The sequence below is a fragment of the Apiospora marii genome (genome assembly GCF_038362585.1).
Source record: "Apiospora marii strain CBS 49790 chromosome Unknown utg000011l_segment0_segment0, whole genome shotgun sequence".
Classification (NCBI taxonomy): domain Eukaryota; kingdom Fungi; phylum Ascomycota; class Sordariomycetes; order Amphisphaeriales; family Apiosporaceae; genus Apiospora; species Apiospora marii.
In genome coordinates, this window is record NW_027117382.1 from 49,147 (window position 1) to 74,756 (window position 25,610).

At 57.2% G+C, this 25,610-nt stretch overlaps 10 protein-coding genes across 10 annotated transcripts; 5 read left to right on the forward strand and 5 right to left on the reverse strand.

The window, feature by feature from the left end:
- Positions 1-402: 402 nt before the first annotated feature.
- PG985_013048 (uncharacterized protein) lies at positions 403-1,249 on the forward strand (the record flags this gene model as incomplete). The annotated part of the gene is made up of 2 exons (XM_066832814.1): positions 403-595; positions 714-1,249. The coding sequence occupies 2 exons, from the start codon at positions 403-405 to the stop codon at positions 1,247-1,249; spliced, it is 729 nt and encodes a 242-aa protein (XP_066677554.1).
- A 304-nt stretch (positions 1,250-1,553) lies between these two features.
- On the reverse strand, positions 1,554-3,307 carry PG985_013049 (Dicarboxylic amino acid permease; the record flags this gene model as incomplete). The annotated part of the gene is made up of 3 exons (XM_066832815.1): positions 1,554-1,601; positions 1,666-2,883; positions 2,969-3,307. 3 exons carry the CDS (start codon positions 3,305-3,307, stop codon positions 1,554-1,556), a joined length of 1,605 nt encoding a protein of 534 aa, XP_066677555.1.
- Positions 3,308-4,049: 742 nt separating this feature from the next.
- PG985_013050 (uncharacterized protein) lies at positions 4,050-5,291 on the reverse strand (the record flags this gene model as incomplete). Its single annotated transcript, XM_066832816.1, has 2 exons — positions 4,050-4,220; positions 4,317-5,291. 2 exons carry the CDS (start codon positions 5,289-5,291, stop codon positions 4,050-4,052), a joined length of 1,146 nt encoding a protein of 381 aa, XP_066677556.1.
- Positions 5,292-6,285: 994 nt separating this feature from the next.
- Positions 6,286-6,771, reverse strand: PG985_013051 (uncharacterized protein; the record flags this gene model as incomplete). The annotated part of the gene is made up of 1 exon (XM_066832817.1): positions 6,286-6,771. One exon carries the CDS (start codon positions 6,769-6,771, stop codon positions 6,286-6,288), a length of 486 nt encoding a protein of 161 aa, XP_066677557.1.
- Positions 6,772-8,444: 1,673 nt separating this feature from the next.
- On the forward strand, positions 8,445-9,530 carry PG985_013052 (Porphobilinogen deaminase; the record flags this gene model as incomplete). Its single annotated transcript, XM_066832818.1, has 1 exon — positions 8,445-9,530. The coding sequence occupies one exon, from the start codon at positions 8,445-8,447 to the stop codon at positions 9,528-9,530; it is 1,086 nt and encodes a 361-aa protein (XP_066677558.1).
- A 346-nt stretch (positions 9,531-9,876) lies between these two features.
- Positions 9,877-10,529, reverse strand: PG985_013053 (Glycine cleavage system H protein 2; the record flags this gene model as incomplete). The annotated part of the gene is made up of 2 exons (XM_066832819.1): positions 9,877-10,277; positions 10,388-10,529. 2 exons carry the CDS (start codon positions 10,527-10,529, stop codon positions 9,877-9,879), a joined length of 543 nt encoding a protein of 180 aa, XP_066677559.1.
- Positions 10,530-12,795: 2,266 nt separating this feature from the next.
- PG985_013054 (P-loop containing nucleoside triphosphate hydrolase protein) lies at positions 12,796-14,015 on the forward strand (the record flags this gene model as incomplete). Its single annotated transcript, XM_066832820.1, has 3 exons — positions 12,796-13,710; positions 13,782-13,856; positions 13,917-14,015. The coding sequence occupies 3 exons, from the start codon at positions 12,796-12,798 to the stop codon at positions 14,013-14,015; spliced, it is 1,089 nt and encodes a 362-aa protein (XP_066677560.1).
- A 2,359-nt stretch (positions 14,016-16,374) lies between these two features.
- Positions 16,375-17,624, forward strand: PG985_013055 (cyanide hydratase; the record flags this gene model as incomplete). Its single annotated transcript, XM_066832821.1, has 3 exons — positions 16,375-16,404; positions 16,468-16,579; positions 16,654-17,624. The coding sequence occupies 3 exons, from the start codon at positions 16,375-16,377 to the stop codon at positions 17,622-17,624; spliced, it is 1,113 nt and encodes a 370-aa protein (XP_066677561.1).
- A 394-nt stretch (positions 17,625-18,018) lies between these two features.
- PG985_013056 (uncharacterized protein) lies at positions 18,019-18,898 on the reverse strand (the record flags this gene model as incomplete). Its single annotated transcript, XM_066832822.1, has 3 exons — positions 18,019-18,156; positions 18,286-18,688; positions 18,762-18,898. 3 exons carry the CDS (start codon positions 18,896-18,898, stop codon positions 18,019-18,021), a joined length of 678 nt encoding a protein of 225 aa, XP_066677562.1.
- A 1,531-nt stretch (positions 18,899-20,429) lies between these two features.
- PG985_013057 (cullin-associated nedd8-dissociated protein 2 protein) lies at positions 20,430-24,543 on the forward strand (the record flags this gene model as incomplete). Its single annotated transcript, XM_066832823.1, has 2 exons — positions 20,430-23,672; positions 23,734-24,543. 2 exons carry the CDS (start codon positions 20,430-20,432, stop codon positions 24,541-24,543), a joined length of 4,053 nt encoding a protein of 1,350 aa, XP_066677563.1.
- Positions 24,544-25,610: the final 1,067 nt, after the last annotated feature.

The window sequence follows — 25,610 nt, forward strand, 5'->3', positions numbered from 1 at the left end:
CTACGAAATGCACGAGCTCCATGCAGACATTAGATATGTTGCTTCAATTGATGGCGTGATGGGTTGGATTTGCGATTGAAAGTTGAGCAACTTTCCTTTGTCTTCTTAAGTACTGTAAGAGCCCCATTAAACAGAGGGACGGGCACCACCACTGCCCCAGCTCAGCCCTACCTAGCTCGCATCGGAGATAGCTGCCTGTTGACTCACCGTGGAAAGCAGAACAGCAACAAAATAGGAATGCATTTTATATGTAGATGCTACTCAATTGCGACATTCAATCGATTTTACTCTGGGTTCTTTTTCTTTGAATTTATTGCCCGTGCTACATTAGGTCTTCGAGCGAGCAGACTCCGATTCGGACAGAAAAAGGCATTGATGGTAGCGCGACAACACACAAGCACCATGTATCCGAGCCTGCAGCTGCCCTGGTCTGCCGAACCCAGCCCCGAGGAGACGGCCTACCGAGAGGCAGGGCTGGTGCGCACCCAAGGCACCGTGTTCCTGCTGCCGCCCGATCGCCAGGCGCTGGTCGAGTCATTCAACGCCCCTCCGCGGCCCAAGACACGCATGTCCGCAGGCGCCGTCGCTCTTTGCAGTAAGTCCTTATCATTGCAGTGTGCATACTTACTACACTACTGCAGGTCCCTGACAGCTGAGCCGAGAGCTGGTGCGATGCGCGGGGTAAATGGACTGATGGACTGATGGATCGGCAGAACACTTTGAGCGCGGTGGGGCCTCGTCGGAACATGGCCGGCCACACCCCTTCTGGCCCCTGCCCAAGGGCAGCAACGAGCACAAGACGGCGCTGGCGGCCGGCGTGCTGGAGACGGTCCTGGGCAACGTGCGCTGGGAGAACGTGCTGATGCTGCACTCGTACGTCGCCATCTACGAGGTCCGCAACAGTCGGGGCTTCGGGCTGCGCTGGACCTTGAACCTCGAGGCCGGCAGTAGTGGTGACATGACAAGTGCGGCGACGTCACCGTCTGACCTTCCGCCAGCAGCGACGCCAACACCAGCGGCAACTTCGACTGTTAACAACGACCACACACCTGCCATGACAGATGACAAGGTTCCTTCCGGGGTGGCGACTGCGGAGAAGGGCCCGGGAGATGGAGAGGTAAATGGAGAGGGAGAGGGAGAGGGAAAAGAAAAGGAAGCTGCCGCGCCGGCACTGCGGATATCCCGCGTCGTGTTCCGCGGATTCGTCGAGCCCATCCTGAACCTGGACCACGAGTTACCCGATGTATGAAACAAAGAGTACAGTGCACCCTGCTGCTGCTGCTGATGCTGCTGTCATCTGAGCAATTGAATGAGCAATAAACTTGACACGCAATGACCGATGCGCAGCACCAAAATGACGTGGAGATGAATTGTGTTTGAATTTGGTAGAAGAGGGTATCCTGAATTATGTATACTGTATGTCTATGATGTCTATTACGATGCTTATTAGGATGGTTCTGCTCGAACCGATCTGGTTCTCAACACCCGCAAGAGGGTAGTCTTTGCTGTGTCGGCTGGTCCAGACGAAAAGAACGAGGTCTTATCAAGAACCCTCAGGGAAGACGACCGGACCAAAGATCCATGTCGCGAGCTCGGATGAACTAAGGAACAGGTCAGCACGCAAGTCTTACATAGGAATCGAATGACAAAAAAAGCGGAGCTTACCTTGGTCTTGTGCACCAGCTTCCAGACAATGATGGGCACCACGAAGATGGGAATGCCGACGTAGGCCGCGATGAAGCCCGAGGCCGTGAAGTTGCCCTTGAGAAAGACGGGGAAGCCGGTGATGAGCACGATGACGGACGAGCCGACGAAGCCGATCCAGGCGGCGTAGGGCTGGAAGGGCGCCTTCCACGGCAGCGTGTCGCGGCTGATGCCCTGCACCTTCATGGCCTTGTGGAAGCGGATATAGCAGAAGCAGAGCGTGGCCCAGGCGATCAAACCGGCGACGGTGCTGAGGTTGAGCAGCCACGAGAAGGCCTGGGCGGCGCCGCCTTTGCCGAGACTCAGATAGGCGAGGGGCCCGAAGAGCCAGGCGGCGACGACGGCGACGTAGGGCACGCCGTTCTTGGTGGTGCGGCCGAATAGCTGGGGCAGCTGGCGGTCCGTCGTCATGGCCACGATCATGCGCGAGCCGACCCAGCAGTACGAGTTGCCGGCGGACCAGGCCGAGATCATGATGCAGGCGTTGACGATGCTGGGCAGGACGCTGATGCCGGCCTCGCGGATGGCGATGACCCAGGGCGAGCTGTTGGCGTTGCCGGTGCCCGAGACGAGGGCGGCGTTGCGGGGGTCGACGACCAGGCTGATGAAGAGGGCGCCCAGGACGTAGAAGACGGCGATGCGGTAGGTGACGTTGCGGGCGGAGCGGGGGATGGTCTTGTGGGGGTTGACGGCCTCGGCGGCGGTGATGACGACGGTCTCGACGCCGATGAAGCTGAAACTGGCGTTGACAAAGGCCGACAGGAAGCCCAGGAAGTGGCCCGTCGAGCCGGTAATGCCGTGGAAGTCGACCCAGGCGCCCGGCTCGCTCCAGTACTTGAACCCGACCTTTTCGTGGTTGGGGGCGCCGCCGGCCGTGATGACGAGGGACGTCAGGATCAAACCAATAAAGCAGGTGACCTTGATGGCGCCCGTGACGACCTCGGTCTCGCCGAAGAAGCGCACGCTCATCAGGTTGATGGCCAGGATGAGGGCGAGGGAGATGCTGATGACGACGGCGGGCGAGATGTCGGACCAGTACGAGACGAGGATGGCGGCCGCGGAGCACTCCGAGGCGATGGCGATCGTAAAACAGTAGCCGTACGAGATGGCGAGCGAGAAGCCGACCGCGGGATCGATGAATCTCGTGGCCCAGTGGGGGAAAGAACCAGCCGTGGGGATCTATGATGCGAATCATCTCGTCAGTGGTTGGTCTCAAGTACACACATACATACACACGCAATGGGTTTTGGATCAAAGGACTTACCAGGGTTGCCAGCTCGGCAATACTCTGCATGACACACCAGAGAACGCCTCCGACTATGATGAAGGCCAAAAGGAGACCGGCGGGACCGGCCTTGGCGTAGGCGGCGCCCGTGCCGATGAAGAGACCGGTACCAATACCGCTGGTGATGCCGATCATGGTCACCTGGTAGTTCTTGAGCCGGCGCTGGGTTCCGCCATGACCGCCGACGTTGAGCTCCGGCTCGTAGGGGTCCTTCTCGTCGTGCTGGTAGTGCTGCGCCTTCTCGGCGTCGTGCGGCTTCGTCTCGATCCCGTGGGACGCAGGCGGCGGCACCCCGGAGATGGTCGTGACGGACGCCATGGTGTTGCTTGGATCCGGAGGATAGGGGGTGGGGATTTGCTCAGAGTTCCTCTATCTCTCTTACACACACACACACCTAAACCTTGAGAACTGGGGAGAAGCGACAACAACACTAATGCAGGTACACACAAACACAGAAGAGGGCAGACCACCCGCTCGTGAGGGCTTCCATGGCCTTCATTATAAGTACTTTTGGGGGGTACAGGCTTTGGTGATGATGTGCTACCTACTCAGTTACGTCCGCTATCGCTGCTGCCCGTCGCTGCATCTACTGTTCCCCCATGGGCAGGCAGGCAGGGCCATTTCCGGACATCGGGCACTTGATGGAGAATTTTCTCTTGTCCCAACCGCTTTCAGGGTGAGGTGGATCCCTCGAATTGTGACGGCTCGGCGACGGGCAGGGAGCTTGGCTGGAAAGTCCCGCCTCCGCCGTTCCAGGCTGCCTGTCTTCCAAGTTCCAGGGCCCTGGAGGGGGAAAAGAAGGCTCTGGGCTGTGGTGGCAGCTAGGCTCCTAGGTTTTAGGCCGCGGTCGCGGAGGGACTAGCCATCGTACGGGCTACCCTCCACAATTCAATTGGTTTGGTCTGGGTGGGGACCTTACAGTGGCGTGCTGGGGATTGGGGGATTGGGGGAAGCTGCTGGGACCAGCTGGGAGGGACTAGGCTAGGCTGGGCGAGCTGAGAAGGTGGTGGTTTAAAAGGCGGCATTTTACATCTTATTAGAGGGATATGACGCGATCGAGTCATGTCCGTGTACACGAGGGATCCGACGAGGAGTAACCTGGGAATTCCTGCCGCAGTTGGCTGATGTCGGCAGCGGACGCCTTGCAGCAGCCGCCCAGCATGAAGGACCGGAAAACACCCTTGTCCCGGGTGGTTCGCACAATTTTGGCAAGTTCCTTGGCCCAGGGTCCCTAGAGTAGAGGTTCGATTGATAGTGAGCACATGGATGACAGAAAACATTGACATAACAGAAACAAACGCTGGGGATGGATGGCAGAGACACGCACCTCATGATCCGCTACCGATGATGACGTGCTCGATGCTGTTGTCTGTGGCGGCGGTTGCTGCTTCTCCCACTTCTTGGTCGTCGTGTTGTAGACTTCACCTTGGGTGGTGCCGTCGGGATATAGCAGCAAGCACGGCGGCGCACTGATATTCAATCCCGATGAAGCAGCGCACATGGTAATGGCCCGGACACTTTCGCCGTAGCTGGCAACGAGGCTGGCCAGCTTGTGCATCTTGGTGCAGTTGATGCCGATGCCCCACGGTTTGGAGCCGCCGCTGAGGGGCTCCAGCATCCCCCTCACGGCGTGGTCGACCGAGGTCCCGTCCGGCAGCGCGTTGGCCTCGCCGGGGAAGACGCACGAGATCCAGAGCTTCTTGTTGGTGATGTGGGAGTCGTGGTACGCCCGCCGCACCGCGCGGATCTCGTCCAGGCGCGGCATGGTCTCAAAGGCGACGTAGGAGATGCGGTCCATCAGGCCCTGGACGTTGGTGAACAGGCGCAGCCGCTCGAGGTGCCACTGGTATAACGCCTCCTCGCTGTTGTGCTCGTCGTCGTACTTCCCGCTGTACTCCTGGCCGGGCACCATGCAGGCCCCGTACGGGCCCAGGCTCAAGGCCAGACTGGCCGAGCTGGGAATTTGTCCTGGTACTGCTTTCCTTACGGAGGCCCTCTCGGCAATTTTGACGGCGTTGGCGAGGTAGCGCTCGACGGCGAACCTGGGGATCCCCTCGGGGTAGGCGGGCACCTTGGTCCGCGCGAAGCCCTCAATTGAGATCTGGTAGGTGGCAGTCAGGAGCACGTCGGCGCCGGCGTCGACAAAGTCCCTCTGGCAGGCCAGCAGCGTGTCCGGATCGGAGACGATGAGGTGGGAGGACCATAGCGGGGTCGAGTCGTCAAACACGACGCCGTAGCGGTCCTCCAGGGCGGTGCCCAGACCCCCGTCCATTACGTGCACGCTATCCTCGGGGCTCGTCATCCTGCTGGCTTACCTGTTTGGGGAGTACAGAGAGAACGAATAAATAGAAAAAAAGGTTAAAATACTAGATGTATGTATGTATATTTTGGGGGCCGGGTTTCGGATCAGAACTGCAGTCGTTCGTTTGCTTTCTTTCTGGCGAGGGGGCGCGCGCGACCGAAGAAGGATCTAAACAGCTAAGGCAGACATACTGGCTAGCCCCTTGGCTCAATGGGAACCGCATTGCGCATACCTCCAGCTGCGCCGCTTTCAGGTACAGTACTCGCCCCCATGTGGGCACCCACCTAAAAAATTGCCCATAGTGTTTGGGCAGGTAGTATCGGCATGGACGCCCAGCCTGTATTAATAAGAGAGTGGTATTGTGGGAAGCTAACGCCCGAGAAGCCGTGTGAACCGCGAATGACTACGAGTATAGGCAACAACACCCGATACTTCTGATGGGCTTCGAGACGATGCAAGAATCGGAACTAATGTATTCATTGCCAGATGAGATGATCGTAGATGCGACGATCGTCGAGACCCCGTTTTTTTCTTCTTTTCACCAAGGCGCCGCGTCAACCATTGCGGGGCTTTCGGCCGATACACTCTGCTTCAGTCCTGCGAGTGGAAACAGTCTGTTCCGCTGTCAAGACTGACGAGGTGGGCCATGTTGGGTGTCTCCGCCGACTTGGTGGCTGACATCTGTAGATGCTCACACCAATGTCTGGTAGAAACAAGCCTTACAGTCACATCACAGGTACAATGCATCAATGGAGGCATCTGATTGTTCCTTGGAAGTCTTTCATTTCATGTCTTCTTCGAACCTCTGCATCATGTTCTATTTACTTGACAGGTGTTTCAACGCCGCCCTTGAGTGCTGAGCCAAGTCAATGGTGATTATGCCCAAGATGAACAGCAAAGAGGGGGCAACATGAGCGACCTGGCAGCCATCTCGCCAACCTCTCCGCCTCTTCTAGAAGGGTGATACCTCTGGAGGCTGACACAAAAAGAAGAACTAGTCGCTGCACTTCTGGGGAGTGGCGCAGGCCGAGTCGCAGTGGGCAATGTTGTTGCTGGAGGGCTCGTCGAGGCACTTGCCGCTGCAGGCGCACAGGAGCTGGATGCTGGCGGCGGGGGCGTCGTTCATGCAGACGTAGACGGCCTGGTTGGGCGACGTCTTGGGCGTGTTGTTGGGGCAGTAGTCCTTGAGGCCGTCGCAGTACGTCTTGTTGATGGTGTCGGGCGAGAAGTCTGGGCAGTAGGAGATCAGCCCTGGGCGACAGAAGAGAAGGGACGAGAACAGGAACTCACTGTGGCCGTCGTTCTGGAGCATGTAGCCGCAGTAGGTGTAGCCCTTGCCGCACTTGGAGCCCGTGCTGGTGGTCAGGGGCGCGTGGCCGGATGCCACCAGAGAAGGTAGATGGTTCTGGTGCTTCATGAGGCTTCCCATGGCCAGGCCCGCGAAGAGGGTGGGGACGTTGAGGATGGCGCCGCTCTTCATCTTGATGATAATGGTATCTCGTGGCCGACACGAGTGGATGAGTGATAAGAAGAAAAGTATCTAACAGGGTGGTGCCGTTGGTGTGGCTCAGCTCCGGCAGCTACAGTTTAGAGGATGATTTTGATACTGAGACGAACTCATGGGTTAATTGGCATCACGCACGTTTTATAGAGCGAGCCGAAAGGCTGAGAGACCCAATCCCAACTACGGAAGAGCCGCCGCCAGTTTGCAGCATGTGGTATCTCGAGTACTACGCATCAAGTAAGTACCACATACGTCTGGGGAAAGATGAAGCGAAGCATTGCTTCACATCGAACCATGGCAGGTAACAGTTGCTAAAGCTCGACACGGGAACACCGAAGAACCCCCCCAATGAGGTGTATCTCTTGGAATACCACCGCAGTGGCCGACAGCCCGGTGGAATGCGTTTCGGTCCCATATGAAAGGTCCCTAGACGAATGGTATCACGAGCGGAAGAGTTGCCGAGTGACACGGAAGGAAAAGCTCATGGATGTAAGGGCATGTGTACATTGAAGCATGGCCGTGCCATATGCAGACCGTAAGTGCTTCATGTGTCCAATGACGAGAGCGTTGTATCAGAGAAGCGACGGGGTCATGGCCCTGACGGGCTGGCCGTGTTGCCATGGCGGGCACACGTGTGATAGTCCAGCCTGTCCATGCGACCCGACATGGAAAGCCAGATTCGTGTCTTGGGCGGGACTTAGGGGACTTAAGTAACGAGCTGGTTTGTCCACGACAGGTCTCGGTTATCGGAAGAATCGAAATTGAAAGCAGGTAGTCAAATGCGATGCGTCAGGGTCAGAAAACCAGTACACCTCCCTAGTCGGATTGCGCACTCCTGCATTAGTGGCATCGCATCAAGGTACGAGGCTGGGTTTGGGCCGGGGCTAGAGCCAGGGGGTAAAGTAAGTTGAGCCTGCTTATAGAAGGTTCTAATGGTGGTGCTACAGAAGGCGCCGAGGATCCAACGCTTGGCAGTTCATCCTGTAAGTATGTAAGGGGCACGAGTAGAGAGTGTGTGGTATGATTGATCACTAGATCGCATACAGTCCGTCGAGGGAATCCGACATGTGGTATTGCATTTTGGGGACTTACTGGATCCCACGTCTCGAGAAGAGGCGGGAGACAGATCCGGACAGCGAGTTAGTCCACTCATTCGAGACAAGATGAAAATGAGTGTAATAGCCAATCCTAGTGGTCACTGTGAAATCAAATTGAGATAGGGCAGTCGCAGAACAATTCCATCTCCATGTTATTGTTTTGACGATGGCCCAAGCAACCGGATATCCATCGACACCCATTCTCCTAAAGCATCCCTGCAGGCACATGCGTCACTGGTCAATCCATTGGGTCAATTGGATTGCCCCTCCTCCAGGACCCGACTTTAGGTGCCTTTCCGATTTACCCCTCCAAAAACGTCCCCGAGAAGGAGCGTTGACAGGCAGCCCCGCGGGACGAGCAATAAGCAGCTACGGCACCTGCCTCCAACTGATCTAAGCTACTCGATTTGCAGACCAACTTTGGAAACCAAAAAAGTCAATTGCGGTTGCATTGGCCCATTCAATTGATCGCGACGACGAACAGGGCATCTCCAATTGCCTGCCATTGTAACCCAACGCACATCTCAATACACCCTCCCGCCGCCCGCCATCATGTCGACCGCCGCCACCCAGCCCGTCATCACGACGTCCGACGCCAAGTCGACCCATGCCAGCACCACCGTCCGCGTCGGCACCCGCAAGTCGGCGCTGGCCCTGAAGCAGGCCGACTTCGTCGTCAGCTCGCTGTCCAAGCTGCACCCCCACGTCCACTTCGAGATCCGCGGCATGGACTCGCTCGCCGACAAGGACAAGATCACCGCCCTCTACAGCTTCGACAAGACGGACGGCAAGGGCCTGTGGACCAACGAGCTCGAGGCCGGGCTCGTAGCCAAGGAGCTCGACCTCGTCGTCCACTCCCTCAAGGACATGCCCACCAGCCTGCCCGCCGGCTGCGTCCTGGCCTGCATCCCCGAGCGCGAAGACCCCCGCGACGTCGTCGTCGTCAAGAAGTCCCTCGAGGGCCAATACAAGTCCCTCGCCGACCTGCCGCAGGGCAGCGTCGTCGGCACCAGCAGCGTCCGCCGCATGGCCCAGATCCGACGCAAGTACCCGGGCCTCCAGTTCCGCGACATGCGCGGCAACATCGACACGCGCCTGCGCAAGCTCGACGCCCAGGACGGCGAGTACACGGTCCTGATCCTGGCCGCCGCCGGCCTGTCGCGCATGAACCTGCTGGGGCGCGCCAGCCAGTACCTCGAGAGCGCGTCGGGCGGCATGCTGCACGCCGTCGGCCAGGGCGGGCTGGGGCTCGAGGCCCGCGCCGACGACGCCACGACGCTGGCCTTACTCAAGCCCTTCCAGAACGAAAAGGTCATGCTCGAGGCCGAGGCGGAGCGGAGCGTCATGCGCACCCTCGAGGGCGGCTGCAGCATCCCCATCGGCGTCGAGACGAAGTGGATCGGAGACGACGGCGCCAACAACAAGCTGCGCATGGTCGCCACCGTGGTCAGCGTGGACGGCACCGAGGGGGCCGATGCCGAGCTGGAGGAGCCGATCGCGACGCGGGAGGAGGCAGTGGCTTTCGGCATCAAGGTCGCCCAGGCGCTGACGGAGAAGGGCGCCCAGAAGATCCTCGACGTCATCAACGCTGAGCGCGAGGCCAACCAGCAGGGCGCCGAGAAGTGGGTTCCCGCCTGAGCTGCGATGTAGGAGGTCAAGTCAAGATAAGATGAAAAGATAAAATTGAAGCTACCACTGTATTGCAGCCAGAGCAACGATCACAAACAGAACATGTAGACTTTTTGCTGTCTGATGATGAGAAATATACCCTATTGTGGTTTGGTTTCGTCTATGATACAAGGTTGAGCCAGTTCGACGACTTCTGCCCCCGTCCCGATGCCGCGAGTGTAACTTCATGTGAAGCGTATGCAAGCAACCGCGTCCATTGATCTATGTTGAACATGTTACCCTTTCTCTCTTTCTTCATTTCTCCCGTTGCAAACCACGTAACGCCTAATCACCCTCGATTCTTGGTCACTCGAACCTATTCGTCGCTGCCAGTAAAGGCCTTGTACTCGTCGGCGTCCATGAGGTTCTCAAAGTCCTTGACGCCGGCCTCGTCGACCTGGACCTTGGCGATCCAGCCGCCGCCGTGGGCGTCGTCCTCGGGGACCTGGTTGATGGTGCCGGGCTTCTCCTCGAGCAGCATGTTGACCGAGGTGACGCGGCAGGCGATGGGGGCGTTGATGTCGGCGGCCGACTTGACCGACTCGACGGCGCCGATGGCGTCGCCCGCCTGCACCGCCTTGCCCTCCTCGGGCAGCTCGACGTAGACGACGTCGCCCAGCTCCTCGGCCGCGTACTCGGAGATGCCGATGACGCCGCTCGTCTTGTCGGCGCTCAGGTCGACCCACTCGTGGTCCTTGGTGTACTTGCGCACCTCTCCTGGATGCGCGCAGGTGAGTTAGCGGTGCTGCTTCTTCTTTCTTTCTTTTCTTCTTCTCCCGCATCCACAGTCTATATATAGCTGTGCTTCTATGGGCAATGCCACTTACTGAGGGAAGTGCTGGAGAAAGTCCGAAAAGCGGACGAAGGGAAGCGGGTGCTGGGCCTGGCGATGGGAGCTTGGGCAACCTTGAAGAGGCTGCAGGGCGCACGGGTTGCCCGCAGGCATCTTGTCGCAATTGAGGCGGCCATTGTGTATTGGGTATGCTTGGTGCGCGGGAGAGGGGAGAGTATTGGCGGAGGGGGCGGGTTGGTTGGTTGGGAGAGGATTGTGATGATGGTATCGCGGGATGATGAAGCTCTGACCTGATTGATTAAAGCCGGGCCGTGGGGGAGGAGAGGAAAGATGGAGGATACCTTTTTAGCTTCCCAAAGAACAGCCGGTCGGGTCCGGTCGGCTCTTTGCTGCCAATCAATTGACTCGAATGGCGTCCGTCTACCCAACTTTTATGCCAGTTGCTGCCAATGCCTTATCCTGCCTTATCAATTCAATTGCTTGACAGCATTATTGCTGGAATGATCCCACTTTGAGTAATGCAGGGCCTTGGCCTAGCAGCAGCAGCTCGTGGCCTGCGGTGGAGTGTGGGTGGTGGCTTGACTTTGGGGGCCGATAAGAAGCGGTTTGGTGGGCTCCATGACTTCACACTTCTTCTCCATTGCAGTCAGCGTGCTGCTGCTGCTGCTGCTTCTACTGTGCATCTTCATCTCGCACTGTCGTTGCTGGCACTGTCCGGGCAGTTATCGGAAGCCGCCTGGAAATCAACAGAGGACACCAATGAGGAGGCATGAAGCTAGCCCCGCGTCAATGGCCCTCCAGTTGGTCAGGGGATGTTCCTTGCACGTCAACAACGATTCTACGCACTACCGGAGTCGTTCGAGAACTTCATCTTCATGCAACAATGCATGCCTGCTGCATGGAGGCTCCGATCGTATGGCGAATTTTTGTGAAACCAAGAGAGGAAGAAGGTCGAAAGAGAGACAGTAGACAGGCGCCCGTGTTACTCGGCCATTCCAGACAAGTTCTCGTTCGGCGCCAGCTCCCAGCTCTGCCTCTACTATGGAGGGCCTAGCTGCTAGCCTACCACCCGTCGTTTGCATCGTTCTACTCATGTCGCGACGCGTCTACTTGGATCTTACTCGTGGTGGTGGTATTGTATGCAAGGTTTGATTCGCTACTACCTAGGTACTTGACAACATAGGACTTCTCCCGCGATGCCAAGGATGCGACCGTTGATTGGTGCCAGGATTCCATCCGCTCATCAGGTGGTGCCGTGTATTTTGTATGCAATTGGTTTCTTTTCCCGTTCGTCTGTTTGGACTGAGGGTGTTGTTTCGTTTCCAAGGAACCGAAGCAGGCATTTATCCGTGTTTCCTCCACACCCCGTTCTTTGTTCCAGTCTCAGATTGTGTGTGTGCTTGCTTCGCGGATCGCCCCTCTTCTCCCGCCTGATCTGCACTGGCAAGTTGCGACTGGAACTCGCGAAGATGGGGGACACACAGTGCCATTGCCCAACATACTTACCTCTCCGTAGAAGGCTGATAGACCAATTAATCTTTACCGTCTTTTTTGCTTTGTCAGTCGCAGCTACATGTACAAGGCCATGGAGGACACTGGTCAGGGTTCCGTTGAGATTAGAAGGGGGCCAGCTCCCCAAAGCACCGCCTAGGTTACTTAGCGTAGCACGTCCAGGCCTGGTACCTGTCAATCGGTAGTACACAACAAGGTCGCGTTTTGAGCCAACCAGAAGGCCGGATTGCCAATGTACTGGGCAGTTGTTTAGGTGCCATCGCAGTGCAGTGCCAGCCAGCATAAGCAACAGAACAGGGCCCATTGCCTGCGTCTGCACACATCCCACCAGCATTGGCATCAAGTCGACCCGTGACTGAATTGATCGTACTTACTTCTCACCATTCTTGAACATCCATATCCCGTACTACTTCTTCCGATTGATGGCTGCTGCTCCTCGTTGTTGTAGGCCATCCGTCCATTCCATTGATCGGTTCCAGCAGTGGACTTGACTTGGGTTACTTAGTCGCAGCACAGTCCAGCCGCCCAGCGTCCAAGTCGCAGTCTCAGGTCAGGTTAGCCGCCGCAGCGCAGCATTGAGCAACACATCGCATCGCCCGGATCTGAGACCCGCCTGGTTCTGGATACGATCCAATTCGATCTGACCTCACCAACACCACTTCAATCTTCTTCTTCTTCTTCTTCTGCTGCTAGACCGGGACCGAGACCTCCCTTTTCCTCTCTTTCTCTGGTCTTCTCCGCATCCATTTCGTTCGGCCTTGCACATCTTCTCCGCCCACTGTGCAATCTGCGATTCTGGTTTGGTCGCCGCCTTTTCTGGTCTCCGTATTCAACCCCACTGCTGGGCAATCCTGCCTGCCAGCACACCACCGACACGAGGAGACGAGAGCACGCACGCACCCGACGACCCGCGCGCACCCACACCACAAGATGGATCAAGACATACCGCTGGCGCCGCCGCACGAGGTGGTGCCCGACACCATGGCTATGCCTGATGCTGCCGCTGCCGCTGCCACTACCGCTGCTCCCGTCGCTGAACCCGTCGCTGCACCTGCACCTGCACCCGCACCCGAACCCGCAGGCCTCGCATCCCCCCTCGCCTCGCCCGACGCCGTGCCCGATCATATGCAGCATCTGCCCGACGACACCCTAGGCGGAATCGAAGGCTCGCCCAATATGGCACCCGGTCAGCAGAACGGCCACGAGCGCAGGCACCGATCGCTAGACCAGACCCGGCCACAGAGCTCCCCGCTCCCCGGCGACGAGATGAACATGAACGGCCGATACTCGACGCCCCCCACCCCGTCACAACCCCAGCCGGCCGTCTCGCGGCCGGCTTCGGGCCTTTCCAGCGCGGGCGGCGACCGCCACTACAGCGACCACGCCTCTCGCGGCAGCAACGGCGCCGCCTCCAACCCGGCCGAGCCCCAGAACGGCCGCAACCACGTCGTCATCAAGGTGGGCATGGTCGGCGATGCGCAGATTGGCAAGACGTCCCTGATGGTCAAGTACGTCGAGGGCAGCTGGGACGAGGACTACATCCAGACGCTCGGCGTCAACTTCATGGAGAAGACGATCAGCATACGCAACACGGAAATCACCTTCAGCATCTGGGACCTGGGCGGCCAGCGCGAGTTCGTCAACATGCTGCCGCTCGTCTGCAACGACGCCGTCGCCATCCTCTTCATGTTCGACCTGACCCGCAAGAGCACCCTCAACAGCATCAAGGAGTGGTACCGCCAGGGCCGCGGCTTCAACAAGACGGCCATCCCCATCCTCGTCGGCACCAAGTACGACCACTTTGTCAACTTCCCGCGCGAGGACCAGGAGGAAATCTCCAACCAGGTAAGTCTGCGGTGGTCATCACGCGCGAGAAAGGCGCTCCATCTTCATACTGACACTGCATACTTATCTAGGCCCGACGCTTTGCCAAGGCCATGCGCGCTGCCCTGATCTTCAGTAGTACCAGCCACAGCATCAACGTCCAGAAGGTATGCCACTCCACTCCGTTTCCTCTCTGCACCAATGTAGACTGACTCTCTTTCCCACAGATCTTCAAGATTGTTCTGTCCAAGGCCTTCGATTTGAAATGCACCATCCCCGAAATCGAGAATGTCGGCGAGCCTCTGCTGCTATACCAATCTTGCTGATAGACCGGACGCAACATGCTTCAGCCGCCCCTTGCTTGGGCCGATTCCTAGAGTCCCTAACTCGAATTGGCCGCCTGCAGCACATGGACAAGCGCCACCCTAACGATTGGGCGTCCAACGGCGGCCGAATGCTTTATGAATTTGACGGCCTTTGATGACAAAACATACAACCTCCACACACTCTAGACTTGTTGCCCCTCCTGGGGCATCTTCATGTGGCCCAGCTGGAACCGTCGTATCGCGGCCTGGAGCTCTATCATACACACACACACACATCTCTCTCCCCTTCAGAATACGTGCCGCGGCGGGGAGGGTCACATTCCTTGTGCGCTACCGAAAGCGTACAAGACGACGTCATTACAGTTTTGTGGCTAGATACTTCACTCCTTTCCTTTGTTCAAGTCACCATCCACACACATCCACACATACACACCACAACTACAACTACAACATCTGGTGGTTTCACAGCCCTACGTGACGCAACTGCAGCGTAGCGTTGCATACGGCTACCAACCAGAGACGAAAGGGGGGAAGACGGCGCATTGAGTGGTAAGCAGTATCGTTATCCTGGCCACTCGAGAGGAGAGGCCTGCTCTCCTCCTGCTCTCCTCCCCCTCTTCTTCGTCAGCATCATATTTCTCTCGGCAAGGGAACACGGAAGTTCAGGCGTGCATAAGAGCAGACGGAACACAACATTGGCCCGCAAGCAAGGGACTGCTTGTATTGAATTTACTACTGGAGAATGAGAGAAAAAAAGAACAACACCCCCGAACAGGGAAAAAGGGGAGGGGAAATCGGATTTGTCAAGAGTACCAACCAACACACAGCTGTAATCACTAACTATATTCCTGCCAAGTTTGTCGGCAATTCTTTCTTGTCTCTGTTTCTCTCTCGCGCGTCCCGAAAGATTGGTCTAGTCTCGTCTGGTCCCACCATATGAGAGAGGGAAGAAGGCAGGGGACACATGATGGCGTTGCATTAGGGGCATACAGAGACAGCGGAAGAGAGGAAAAAAAAGGCATCGTCCTAATCTGTATGCTAGGCGGCATGGCGGTGGCGCACGCGAGAAGAATGCATCTGTAAGTGTAGAGGTATCATCAATATTATTGGAACTTGCAGCACCATGAGCTTTGGTCGGGGAAATGAAGGTCCTTAAACCACTCGCCAAGCCCTATCGCCCGCCTAATCGATCGACGGACCAATGCTGCTTCACAGTGCCGATCTGGTACTTTTGCCGTTTATGCGCTTTCCACGATGCCCATTTGGGGTGGAAGCACTTCTACATGTAAGCCCCAGTGCTGCATTCTCGCTGCTCGCTGCAGAAGTCACAGAAGTCATGCTACCCACCTTTCCGCGCGCGGCGCTCGGTGTCACCTCCCCGTACGACGCCAAGCATGCCTGCGAGGGAAGTGAAACCCATCTTCGGCATTTGACTATAGTTGAGTTGAAAAGGAAAGAAAAATGGGATGGGCGTACACAAGGTGACTACGTAATCGAAAAAGAATTGGTTCTTTCCGACTCCAGCCTCGAAATGGCACGAAAATTCCGAGAAATTCCGGGTCCGGGATTTGTTCGCGATATGGATGGCCCCATCTAGGGATTTGAGATGGTGATGCGATATACTCTGGGGATGCGCCGCCGGGACCAGACAGCCAAGTGGGTAAGTATGTAGGCCGGCCTCTTTTGCATGCCGAGCAAAAGCTGGGCCATGCAACAAGGCCCGCACCGCTTTCTGTATCGTATCATTGGCAATCTGGTTGAGCAAGTTGTGATGTGATGGGTAGATAGTAGCAGCGGCAACGGCCACGGCCAAGGCTGCCGGGCGCATCTTACCTGCATGACTCGACGCAACCAGTTTGCCATCTTACCCACGAGATCACCGCCGGGAGGCAAGGGGTGGGATGGATAGCTAGTTTCGAAACACCTCAGTGGTTCATCCAGTTATCCATCGAGTGCGGCCTGCAGTAGACACCACCATCTCCACGGGAAGGGGGCTGGCAGCCACCACCGTTGCGTCGCCAGGTCGCTCCCGGCATCCCCAACGCGGGCTTCAGCAGCAAATCCCGGGTTGCCACGAAAGGGAGGGAAGACACCGAGAAAGATGGATGGCGATGAGGTGGTTGGTGTCCATCTGAAGTGAATGCAAGGGACATGCGCAATCACTGCTCAGGCGCATCGGGTACGACACACGGCGACATGTATTCAATAGTAGACTCCCTGGCGTCTAGACATATAAATATGGTGGCCGTTCACCTAGAGCAATAACAGTAAACTTCTACTGGACATCAACCTCTTTACCAATACAAGATTCCGACTACACTTTCTCTCACAAGAACCTCGTTTATAAACCATCACCATCATGCCTCTCACCAAGTACAAGGCCGCCGCCGTAAGTTGGCCTGCAAATGTCATTCAAAGAGATAGTCGTGGAAGCTGACATCGGGCATACTAGGTCACCTCCGAGCCGGGATGGTTCGATCTGGAGGGTGGTGTTCAGAAGACCATCAGCTTCATCAACGAAGCCGGCCAGGCGGGATGCAAGCTCGTTGCCTTCCCTGAAGTCTGTAAGTGGCCCTGTGCCATGGCAATGTCACTCATGCTTGTTCGGGAGACTGAACGAAGGCTGACAACACCCCAGGGATCCCGGGCTACCCCTACTGGATGTGGAAGGTCAACTACCTGCAGTCGCTGCCGATGCTGAAGCGGTACCGCGAGAACGCCATGGCCGTCGACTCGGAGGAGATGCGGCGGATCCGGCGGGCGGCGCGGGACAACCAGATCTACGTGTCCATGGGCTTCGCCGAGATCGACCACGCGACGCTGTACCTGGCGCAGGTGCTCATCTCCCCGACGGGCGAGGTGCTCAACCACCGCCGCAAGATCAAGCCGACGCACGTCGAGAAGCTCGTCTACGGCGACGGCAGCGGCGACACCTTCATGAGCGTCACCCAGACCGACATCGGCCGCCTGGGCCAGCTCAACTGCTGGGAGAACATGAACCCCTTCCTCAAGTGCCTCAACGTCTCCCAGGGCGAGCAGATCCACGTCGCCGCCTGGCCCGTCTACCCGGGCGTCGAGAAGCGCGTCGAGCCCGACCCCACCACCAACTACGCCGACACCGCCAGCGACTTCGTCACGCCCGAGTACGCCCTCGAGACGGGCACCTGGACCCTGGCCCCCTTCCAGCGCCTGTCGGTCGAGGGCCTCAAGAAGAACACGCCCGAGGGCGTCGAGCCCGAGACGGACCCCACCCCCTACAACGGCCACGCCCGCATCTACCGCCCCGACGGCAGCCTGGCCCCCAACGGCAAGCCCGACAAGGACTTTGACGGCCTCATGTTTGTCGACATCGACCTCGACGAGAACCACCTGACCAAGACCCTCGCCGACTTCGCGGGCCACTACATGCGCCCCGATCTGATCCGGTTGCTGGTCGACACCCGCCGCAAGGAGCTCGTCACCGAGGCCGACCCCAGCGGCGGCATCGCTACTTACACCACCCGCCAGCGCCTGGGGCTCGACAAGCCGCTCGACCCCAAGCCCGAGGCGGATGCGCGCAAGGCGGCCGCCGGGAAGGAGGAGCCCTCGGGGGACTTTGGGGCCCTGTAAAGTGTCAGGTACCTAATTCAAGCAGTTTGCGGTCGGAGCACCTTTATGAAATCCCCTCTCATGTCATCAGTTGCAGCAAGTAGATAGCAGCCATCAAGTCACGACGTAGACGAAAGCGATGGCAAGACTATGCAAATGGCAGGGAAAGCAGATGTTAGCTTGTCGACAACACATCAATGAAATCGTATCCCATCTCTTTAGTTGCATTGCGGGCATGTGCAAGATTCAGCCAGGTGAAGGCACTTGATTCATTAGTAAGAAATATATGAGGATTAATATTGGTACACAGGACGGATGATGACAATCGCCCCAGTCAAGTGAATATACTTTCGGTGCTCGCATCCATACTTGAGAAGCTTTCAACGTTGGTGGCATCCCGCAACAGTTAGTTGATTTAGTCCTTGGACGATCCACCCTTCTTCACGGCTTCTCCTTCGCCCTTCTTGGGATCCTCGGAAGGGTTCTCCGCGGCGGTCTTCTTGGAGGGCATATCGGAGCTGCTGCTGGCCACTTTGGTTTCGCGCTTCTCCATCTATGCATATGATGAAATGTGGTTAGTTGACATGACTTGACTGGCGGTAACGTCCTCAGGCATGCAGGTAGGTAGATAGGTTAATTATGCAGATGTGGTCAGGTAGGTAGAGGCATTCGATAAACTCACCGTCTTCTTGTCCTCTTCGTGGGCCTCCTTCTTCTCGCCGCTAGCTTCGGCGGCGGACTTGTTGTCGGCCGAAGGAGGGGGGACCTGGGTACCCGTCTGGCTGGAGCCGTGGGAAGCTTTGGGGTCACCACCAGATGGGGAGGAGGACGTCTTCTTGTCCGACTTAGGCGCATCTCCCTCCTTTCCCTTCTTGTCCTCGGAAGTTGCATTGTCCTGCTGCTTGTCGTCGCCCTCCTCTTTCTTGCTTTCGGGCTTGGCGGGCGTGGTGGTGTGGTGCTCCTCGCCTTCCTTTTCTTCGCCGTGGTGGCGGCTGATGTTGCTACCCTCGCTCTTTTTGGAGCCGGCGCCAGAGGGCCACAGGTAGGCGAAGCCGACCACCGTCACGCCGCCTCCGGCGATCATCCTGAGTAATGTGTTAGATCGTCTGGAAACGATAGGGATACAGCCATTGCTGGGAGAGGAAGTTGTCTGCTTACCATGGCAAGTCGCTGGATTGGTTGGGGCCATGCTGACTGGCATAGCTTCTCCGCGCACCACGGGCCGTCGGGTTTGAGCGGTGCGTGAGAGTGCGGAGAGAAGTGCGAATGACAGAGCTTCTGAAGGCGAGCGACATTGTGAAATGCCCGAAGAAGAATAAGGAGATTCTCGTGTGGACAAGGAAAATGAAGGACAATGATTAGCAGAGGGGAGAAAAGAAAATACGTATGCTGGATTGGGAGGCTTGGCTGGGCACTTTCGGAGGAATGGGAGAGACAGATGCGAGCTTTAACGAAAGTTTAAGAGGATTGGGTAACACAATGTTCCAAGACCTCGGGACAGATACATGCTCACAACATTGGAAAGGGAGAAGCCGCCAAGCCATTGGCCAATCAAATGAAGGGAGCCTGGTCAGACTGCCGTCATCCAACACCTGCATCGAATACGGGCTCACCATCGTGGCCTGCAATCAGATTGAATCGCTGTCTGTTTCTACATAGGTACTTACACTTACTTACATCCAGCGCTGAGAGTAACGCTTGCCTGCACTTACACGCATGGGCGGCTCCATTTGCTGTTCATCTGGAAGAGCTCATGTGGGGCGAGCTGGATGTACGTCACCAACACTTACCACTGGCCATTCGAGGCCCTGCGATCACTAAAAGGCATTTGCTTCCTGGTCAGATCTTCCACAGATCAAACAGACAGCACGGTCACCACTCCGACCATACGGTATCTGTTGTTACATCTCTAGGAATTGGAGTCTTTGACGAAGTTCAATATTCTTCTAGCCATCAATCCAATCCCCCCAAAAGCACTGTATCCAATAGTGTCCACTTAATTCATCAAACAAGAGGCCGCTTCTGTTGTAGGCAGGCGGGTGCAGGGCAGTTAATCAGTGATCTGCGTGGCTGATGTCCGCTGCCAATTGAGCAGGCAGCCAGGTCCAAGCTCCTTAGGTAATCGACCCCGCGGCCTTGAGCTTTTGGGCGGAGCTTCGTCCATCAACCCCACCAAACTGTGGCTTGCCTTTTGCTTTCGGGTCCCAAGGCAACACAGCAAGCTGTTGGAGGTCCAGCAACAAGCAACAAGCAAGCAAGGACTCTGATCAATTGTTCAAGGTTTGGAATTGGTCTTGATAGCATCATTCATTCCACCACATCTTTTCCCACCTGCATTATTTACAGGTTCTTTCTGTTCCTTTCACCATTTTGGAGTTCCCAAATATCCGACTCGAGGTGACAAACAAGCGCCTTGACCCGCCACCGACACATCTGCCTTGCAGCATTCCATTGATCCTGGTAAGTTCCAGCTGTGCCTCACCTCCATTGGCGTCAACTTTCCCATGCTCTCTTGATCCACCACCTCCTGCCTAGCCTATGGTTGCCTGCGTACCTACTTCTCTACAGCAGACAGTACTGTAGCATGCAGTGATTCTCCATCCTTGGGCCCTCTACCAAAGTCACCTTTCCCTCACATCTGCACTACCAATCAACCAACTTGCCAGGGACAGGCAGGCATATTTCTAATAAATAAAACTTGCAGGCGGCTTCACCAAACACATCGCCAACCAACCCCTCCTCCCGGCCCTCACCAACCCACGACTTCCATGTCCTAGACTACAACTCGACCGACAGTGAGGGAAGCAGGACTCGCCACCACCCACCATGGCGACCTCGATCCAGAATCCGAACCCCAGCACCATCAACACCCTGCTGGGGAAGCTGACCGATCCCGACCCCGACTTCCGCTTCATGTCCCTCGACGACTTGAACCAGATCCTCACCAAGCACAAGACCGATTTCCTCAACCATGACTACGGCCTCGCCTCCCGCACCGTCGACGCCGTCGTCAAGGCCCTCGACGACCAGAACGGAGAAGTCCAGAACCTCGCCATAAAGTGCTTGGGTCCCCTGGTCTCCCGCGTTCCCATCGCCGCCGTCGGCCCCACCCTCGAGAAGCTCACCTCGATCAAGATGCAGAACGCCGTCGACAACTCCCTCCCCTCGCTGGCCCTGCGCAACGTCATCTCCGCCCTGCCCAAGCCCGTCCGTGGCGTCGCCCCCACCCGCGACATTATGGACACATACAACATCATCAGCCGCGTCCTCATCCCCCGCATCTTGGGCGTCTCTAACAATAACACCCCCGCCGGCGGCGAGACCCCTGGTCTGCTGGATGAGAAGAGCGAGCCCACTTCCGAGGCCGTCGACGTCCTCATTGAGGTTGTGCGCTGCTTCGGCCCCCTGCTGCAGGTCCTCGAGGTTGAGAAGCTGCAAGAAGTCGTCGTCCAGGTCCTGGAGCGAAAGTCGACCTCGTCGCCGGTCAAGAAGCGCGCCGTCGTGGCCCTGGCCATTCTTGCTCCGTACCTGTCCGACGATGTGCTCACAAGCCTCATCACGAAGATGGATGCTTCCTTGAAGCAGCCCAAGCTCAGTCCCGTCATGCGCAGGCTCTACATCACCATCATGGGCTCGTTGGCTCGCTCCATTCCCCACCAGTTTGGCGACCACCTGCCCAGCCTGCTCCCTCACATCTTCAAGGTCCTCAGCCAGCCCGAACTGCAAGCCCAGCTCGACGCCGTTAGCGAAGGCGACGACCGCGCCATGATCGAGTTTAACGAGGTCCGTGAGGCCGCCCTGATTGCGCTGGAGGCTTTCCTGTCGTCTTGCGGCACTAAGATGCGCCCTTACACAGAGGAGGTCATTTCCTCGTGCCTGCGCTACCTCAAGTACGATCCCAACTACGCCATGGACGATGACGAGGACATGGACGAGGATGAGGAAGCCGATGACGAGGACGGTCTCAGCGATGATGACGATTTCGAGGACGACGGAGGTTTTGACGACGACGATGACGACGCCAGCTGGAAGGTCCGGCGATGCGCGGCCAAGTCGTTGTACACCCTCATTTCCACACGAAGCAGCGACTTGCTGGCTAAGGGCACACTGTACTCGGAGGTTGCGGCTCCCCTCATCAAGCGTTTCGATGAGCGCGAGGAGAGCGTGCGTTTGGAGGTGATCAGCACCATGTCTCTGTTGATCCGCAAGACGGGCGAGGGCATCATCCGGTCTGTCAGCGCCGACGAAGAGTTGCTGCAGTCCCTTCCCGAGAGCCGAAAGCGCCGGCGCCAGGACAGCGGTGGCTTTGCCTTCATGAACAAGGCTCCCTACGGCGCCACTGGTCTGACGTCGCCCATGCGCGAAGAAGTCCCGTCCACCGGTCCTCGCGCAGACTTGTCCAACCTGACGCCCCAGCTGGTCAAGGTCGCCACCAAGCTTCTCAAGGGCAAGCAGATCTCCACCAAGCAGGCCATTGTCAACCTGCTGGACGACCTCATCTCGGTGCAGCACGGCGGTCTCTCTGCCTACTTCGACCAGGTCATGCAGCCGATCATTGACGCCACCAAGGTCACTACTGGAAGCAGCGTCTCGACCTCGGTGGCCTTGTCCGGAGGCGCCGCGTCGGCCACCATGACGACGTTGCGCGTGGCCGTCCTGGTCTTCATCAGCGACATTGCCAAAACCCACTCGTCCAACCTGTTCCAAGCCTACCTGTCCAAGATTGTCGCCGGCGTCGTAGCTGCCGTTCAGGATCGCTTCTACAAGGTCAGCAGCGAGGCCATCCGCACTGCCGAGGAACTTGTCAAGGCCATCACACCCCCGCGCGCTCGGCTTACTTCCCAGAAGTACAAGCCCGACCTGGAAACCCTGTACGATACCATTGTTGACCGTACGGCTGCCAATGACGCCGATGTCGAAGTTCGCCAAAGGGCCATCCAGGCCCTGGGTACTCTTCTTTCTCGCACATCGACCGCTGACGGACAATCTCTTCTCGATGCCGGGAAACGCCAAGCCGCGCTGGACCTGCTGCTCGACCGCTTACGCAACGAGACCACCCGACTGTATGCTGTACGTGCTATTGACAACGTGGCAGCTCACACCATGACGGGTGGTAGCTTGCAGGCCTCCTGGATTCAGCCTGTTGCACTCGAGCTGTGTGGCCAGTTGCGTAAGGCCAACCGCGCTCTTCGTGGTGCCAGCATCCAGGCCCTGCAGCATTTGGTCACGTCACCCACCTCCAAGGGAAGCCTGGACCCCGCCACGGTGGAGGGCATCGTGGCGGCTATCCTGCCCGTCATCACGGCCAACGACAGCCACCTGCTCGGTCCCGCTCTCCTGGTCCTGGCCCAACTGCAGCAAGAGGACTCGAGCCTCATCTCCACCCCCGGTCTCATCCAGGCCATTTGCGACCTGCTCAAGCTCACCATCACCGGATCTGCCCTCGAGGCTTTGATCACCCTGGTTCTTAGCGTGGGCCAGGTCGGCATGGCCAAGCCTTTGATGAGCGGCGTGCTCCAAGTCGGCGTTGGCGGCGACCCGGCCGTGGTTGGCAAGGTTGCCGGCGCTCTCTTTGTGGCCAGTGAAGGAAACGCGGGAGTCGAGATTGGCAGTTTCATTCGCGAGCTCGAGTCGGCCAACCAGGCCTCGGACAACGCACGTCAAAGCTTGGCCCTCGCCATCCTCGGCGAGATTGGTCTTCGCATGGGCTCCAAGTCGGAAATGAAGCCTGGCTTGTTCCTCAAGCAGTTCCACCAGGAACCCGACAAGGTTTCCATGTCTGCTGCTGTTGCGCTTGGCCGTGCGGGTGCCGGTAACGTGGCCGAATTCTTGCCTGTCATTTTGCAAGCCGTCCAATCCAAGGATGCCCATCAGTATCTCTTGCTACAGGCCATCCGTGAAATTCTTCAACAGGTGGTGAACTCTTCGATTGATATTGGCCAGTACCAGACGACCATCTGGGAGCTGCTCTTCAGCGCCTCGCAGGCCGAGGACAACAAGGCCATCTGCGCCGAGTGTATCGGTCGCCTCGCCATCATCGAGCCCAAGACCTACATCCCCAAGCTACAGGTATGTCACCTTCGTTTCTGCTCCATTATCTGCCTCATACTGACTGACATGCGACGACTAGGAACTCCTCCAAAGCCCATCCCCTGCCTACCGCGCTGTTGCCATCCAAGCTCTGCGTTACACCCTCCCCGACAGCGACGAGGCCTTCGATGCCATGCTCAAGCCTGTCCTTGTTGAGATGCTCCTCACCGTCCTCAAGTCGCCGGACATGGAGATCCGCCGCATTGGCATGACGACGTTGAACTCGGCCACGCACAACAAGCCCGATCTGATCTTGCCCCACTTGGGCGAGCTGGTGCCGTTTGTCATGATCGAGTCCATCGTCAAGCCCGAGCTCATTCGCGAAGTCCAGATGGGACCTTTTAAACACCAGGTCGACGACGGGCTGGAAGTTCGCAAGAGCGCATACGAGACGCTGTACGCCCTCATGGAGAACGCCTTCTCGCGCATCAGCTCGCTCGAGTTCTACGACCGCGTCATTGCCGGCCTGCGGGACGAGAACGACATCCGGTCGCTGTGCAACCTGATGCTGAGCAAGCTGATTGTGATTGACCCCGAGGAGACGACGCGCCGCCTCGACACGATTGCCGAGTGCTACCGCAAGACGCTCAGCACGAAGCTCAAGGAGGGCTCGGTCAAGCAGGAGGTGGAGAAGCAAGAGGAGGCCAACAAGAGCGTGCTGCGCGTGACGCTGCTGCTGGCGGACCGGACCAAGACGCCGCTGCCCTCGGCCAACGCCGCCGGCGCCGCCCCGAACCAGCAGACGCAGCAGGTCAGCAACCCCGTCTGGCAGCAGTACTGGGAGTGGGTCAACAAGGACTTTGAGCGGCAGATCAAGGTGCTGCGGGAAGAGAGTAAGGATCTGGTCTAGTTGGCCCAGCAGTGGTCGCTTGAGAGGCGAGTTGCCGAGATGGAGATGGAGAGATTGATCTACGACTTGGGCAACCTATGCACGCCGGCCCCGACATGGGCGAACCCCTCGACTGTTCGGCCATCCCGACCAGCGAAGAAGAGGCAAAGAAGCTTGTCTGATGTTGATGGTGAACAGTCGTGAACAATGGCAGACGAGAAGAAGCAGCGAAGCAGCGGCAGCAGTTTTATTGCACACAAATTCCCACCAAACGCATTTGATAGATGAGATGAATAATGAAGTTGGTTTTGCTACTCAGGTTTCCTGTGTCTTGGATATATGTTGCCCACTGAGCTCACTTGTGGAAACTTGGGATCTCTCGCTGTGGCTATTGCTGTCTTGCGAAGAATCCTTCCCCATCATCGCTTGCGCCTCTGACCCAAAGAATAGTAAGTAGCCCCGGCTGCGGCAACAAGCGAACTCGTTCCTTTAGTTGTCCTCTAGATGTCAAAACCCCGCAAGGATATCTCCAGAAAAAAAGCAACTTTGTCAACGTTTGTTTCCCTACCTAGCTCTCAACATAACAGTGATACATTCCTGGTCCTGGTCACCTATGGAACATATTATGAAGTAGAACAGAATAGTTAGGGAGAAAGGTCATCTTCGAACTGGATCGTGTATCCTATATCAAAGTCATTACAGCATTCATGTGTAATTTAAAAGACATACGGAGGGGGCCAGGGGCTCTGCTGGATAAAGGTGCACTGTTGCATCGCTCGCGTGGGGCAATCTGACCTGTGTCCTACAGAGGTAGTTGGTCTGCAAGCCCATGCGAAAAAAGAAAAAAAAAAAAACCAGCCGAGTCGCTTCAGAGAGATTAATACCGGAGTACTCGCTGTTTCCACTGATGAAACCTGGAATAGGTGGGATAATCAAGACAGACAACAGGTGCTGTCAATGGAAAAAACATGGTCTATTTCTGCGACCGCTTGCCTGGTACCACCACCCCCCGGAACGCCTGACCAAAGTAAAACACCCAATGTGAACTAGTCAAAAGCCCAGCTATCTTCGACCACGACTTCTAAAGC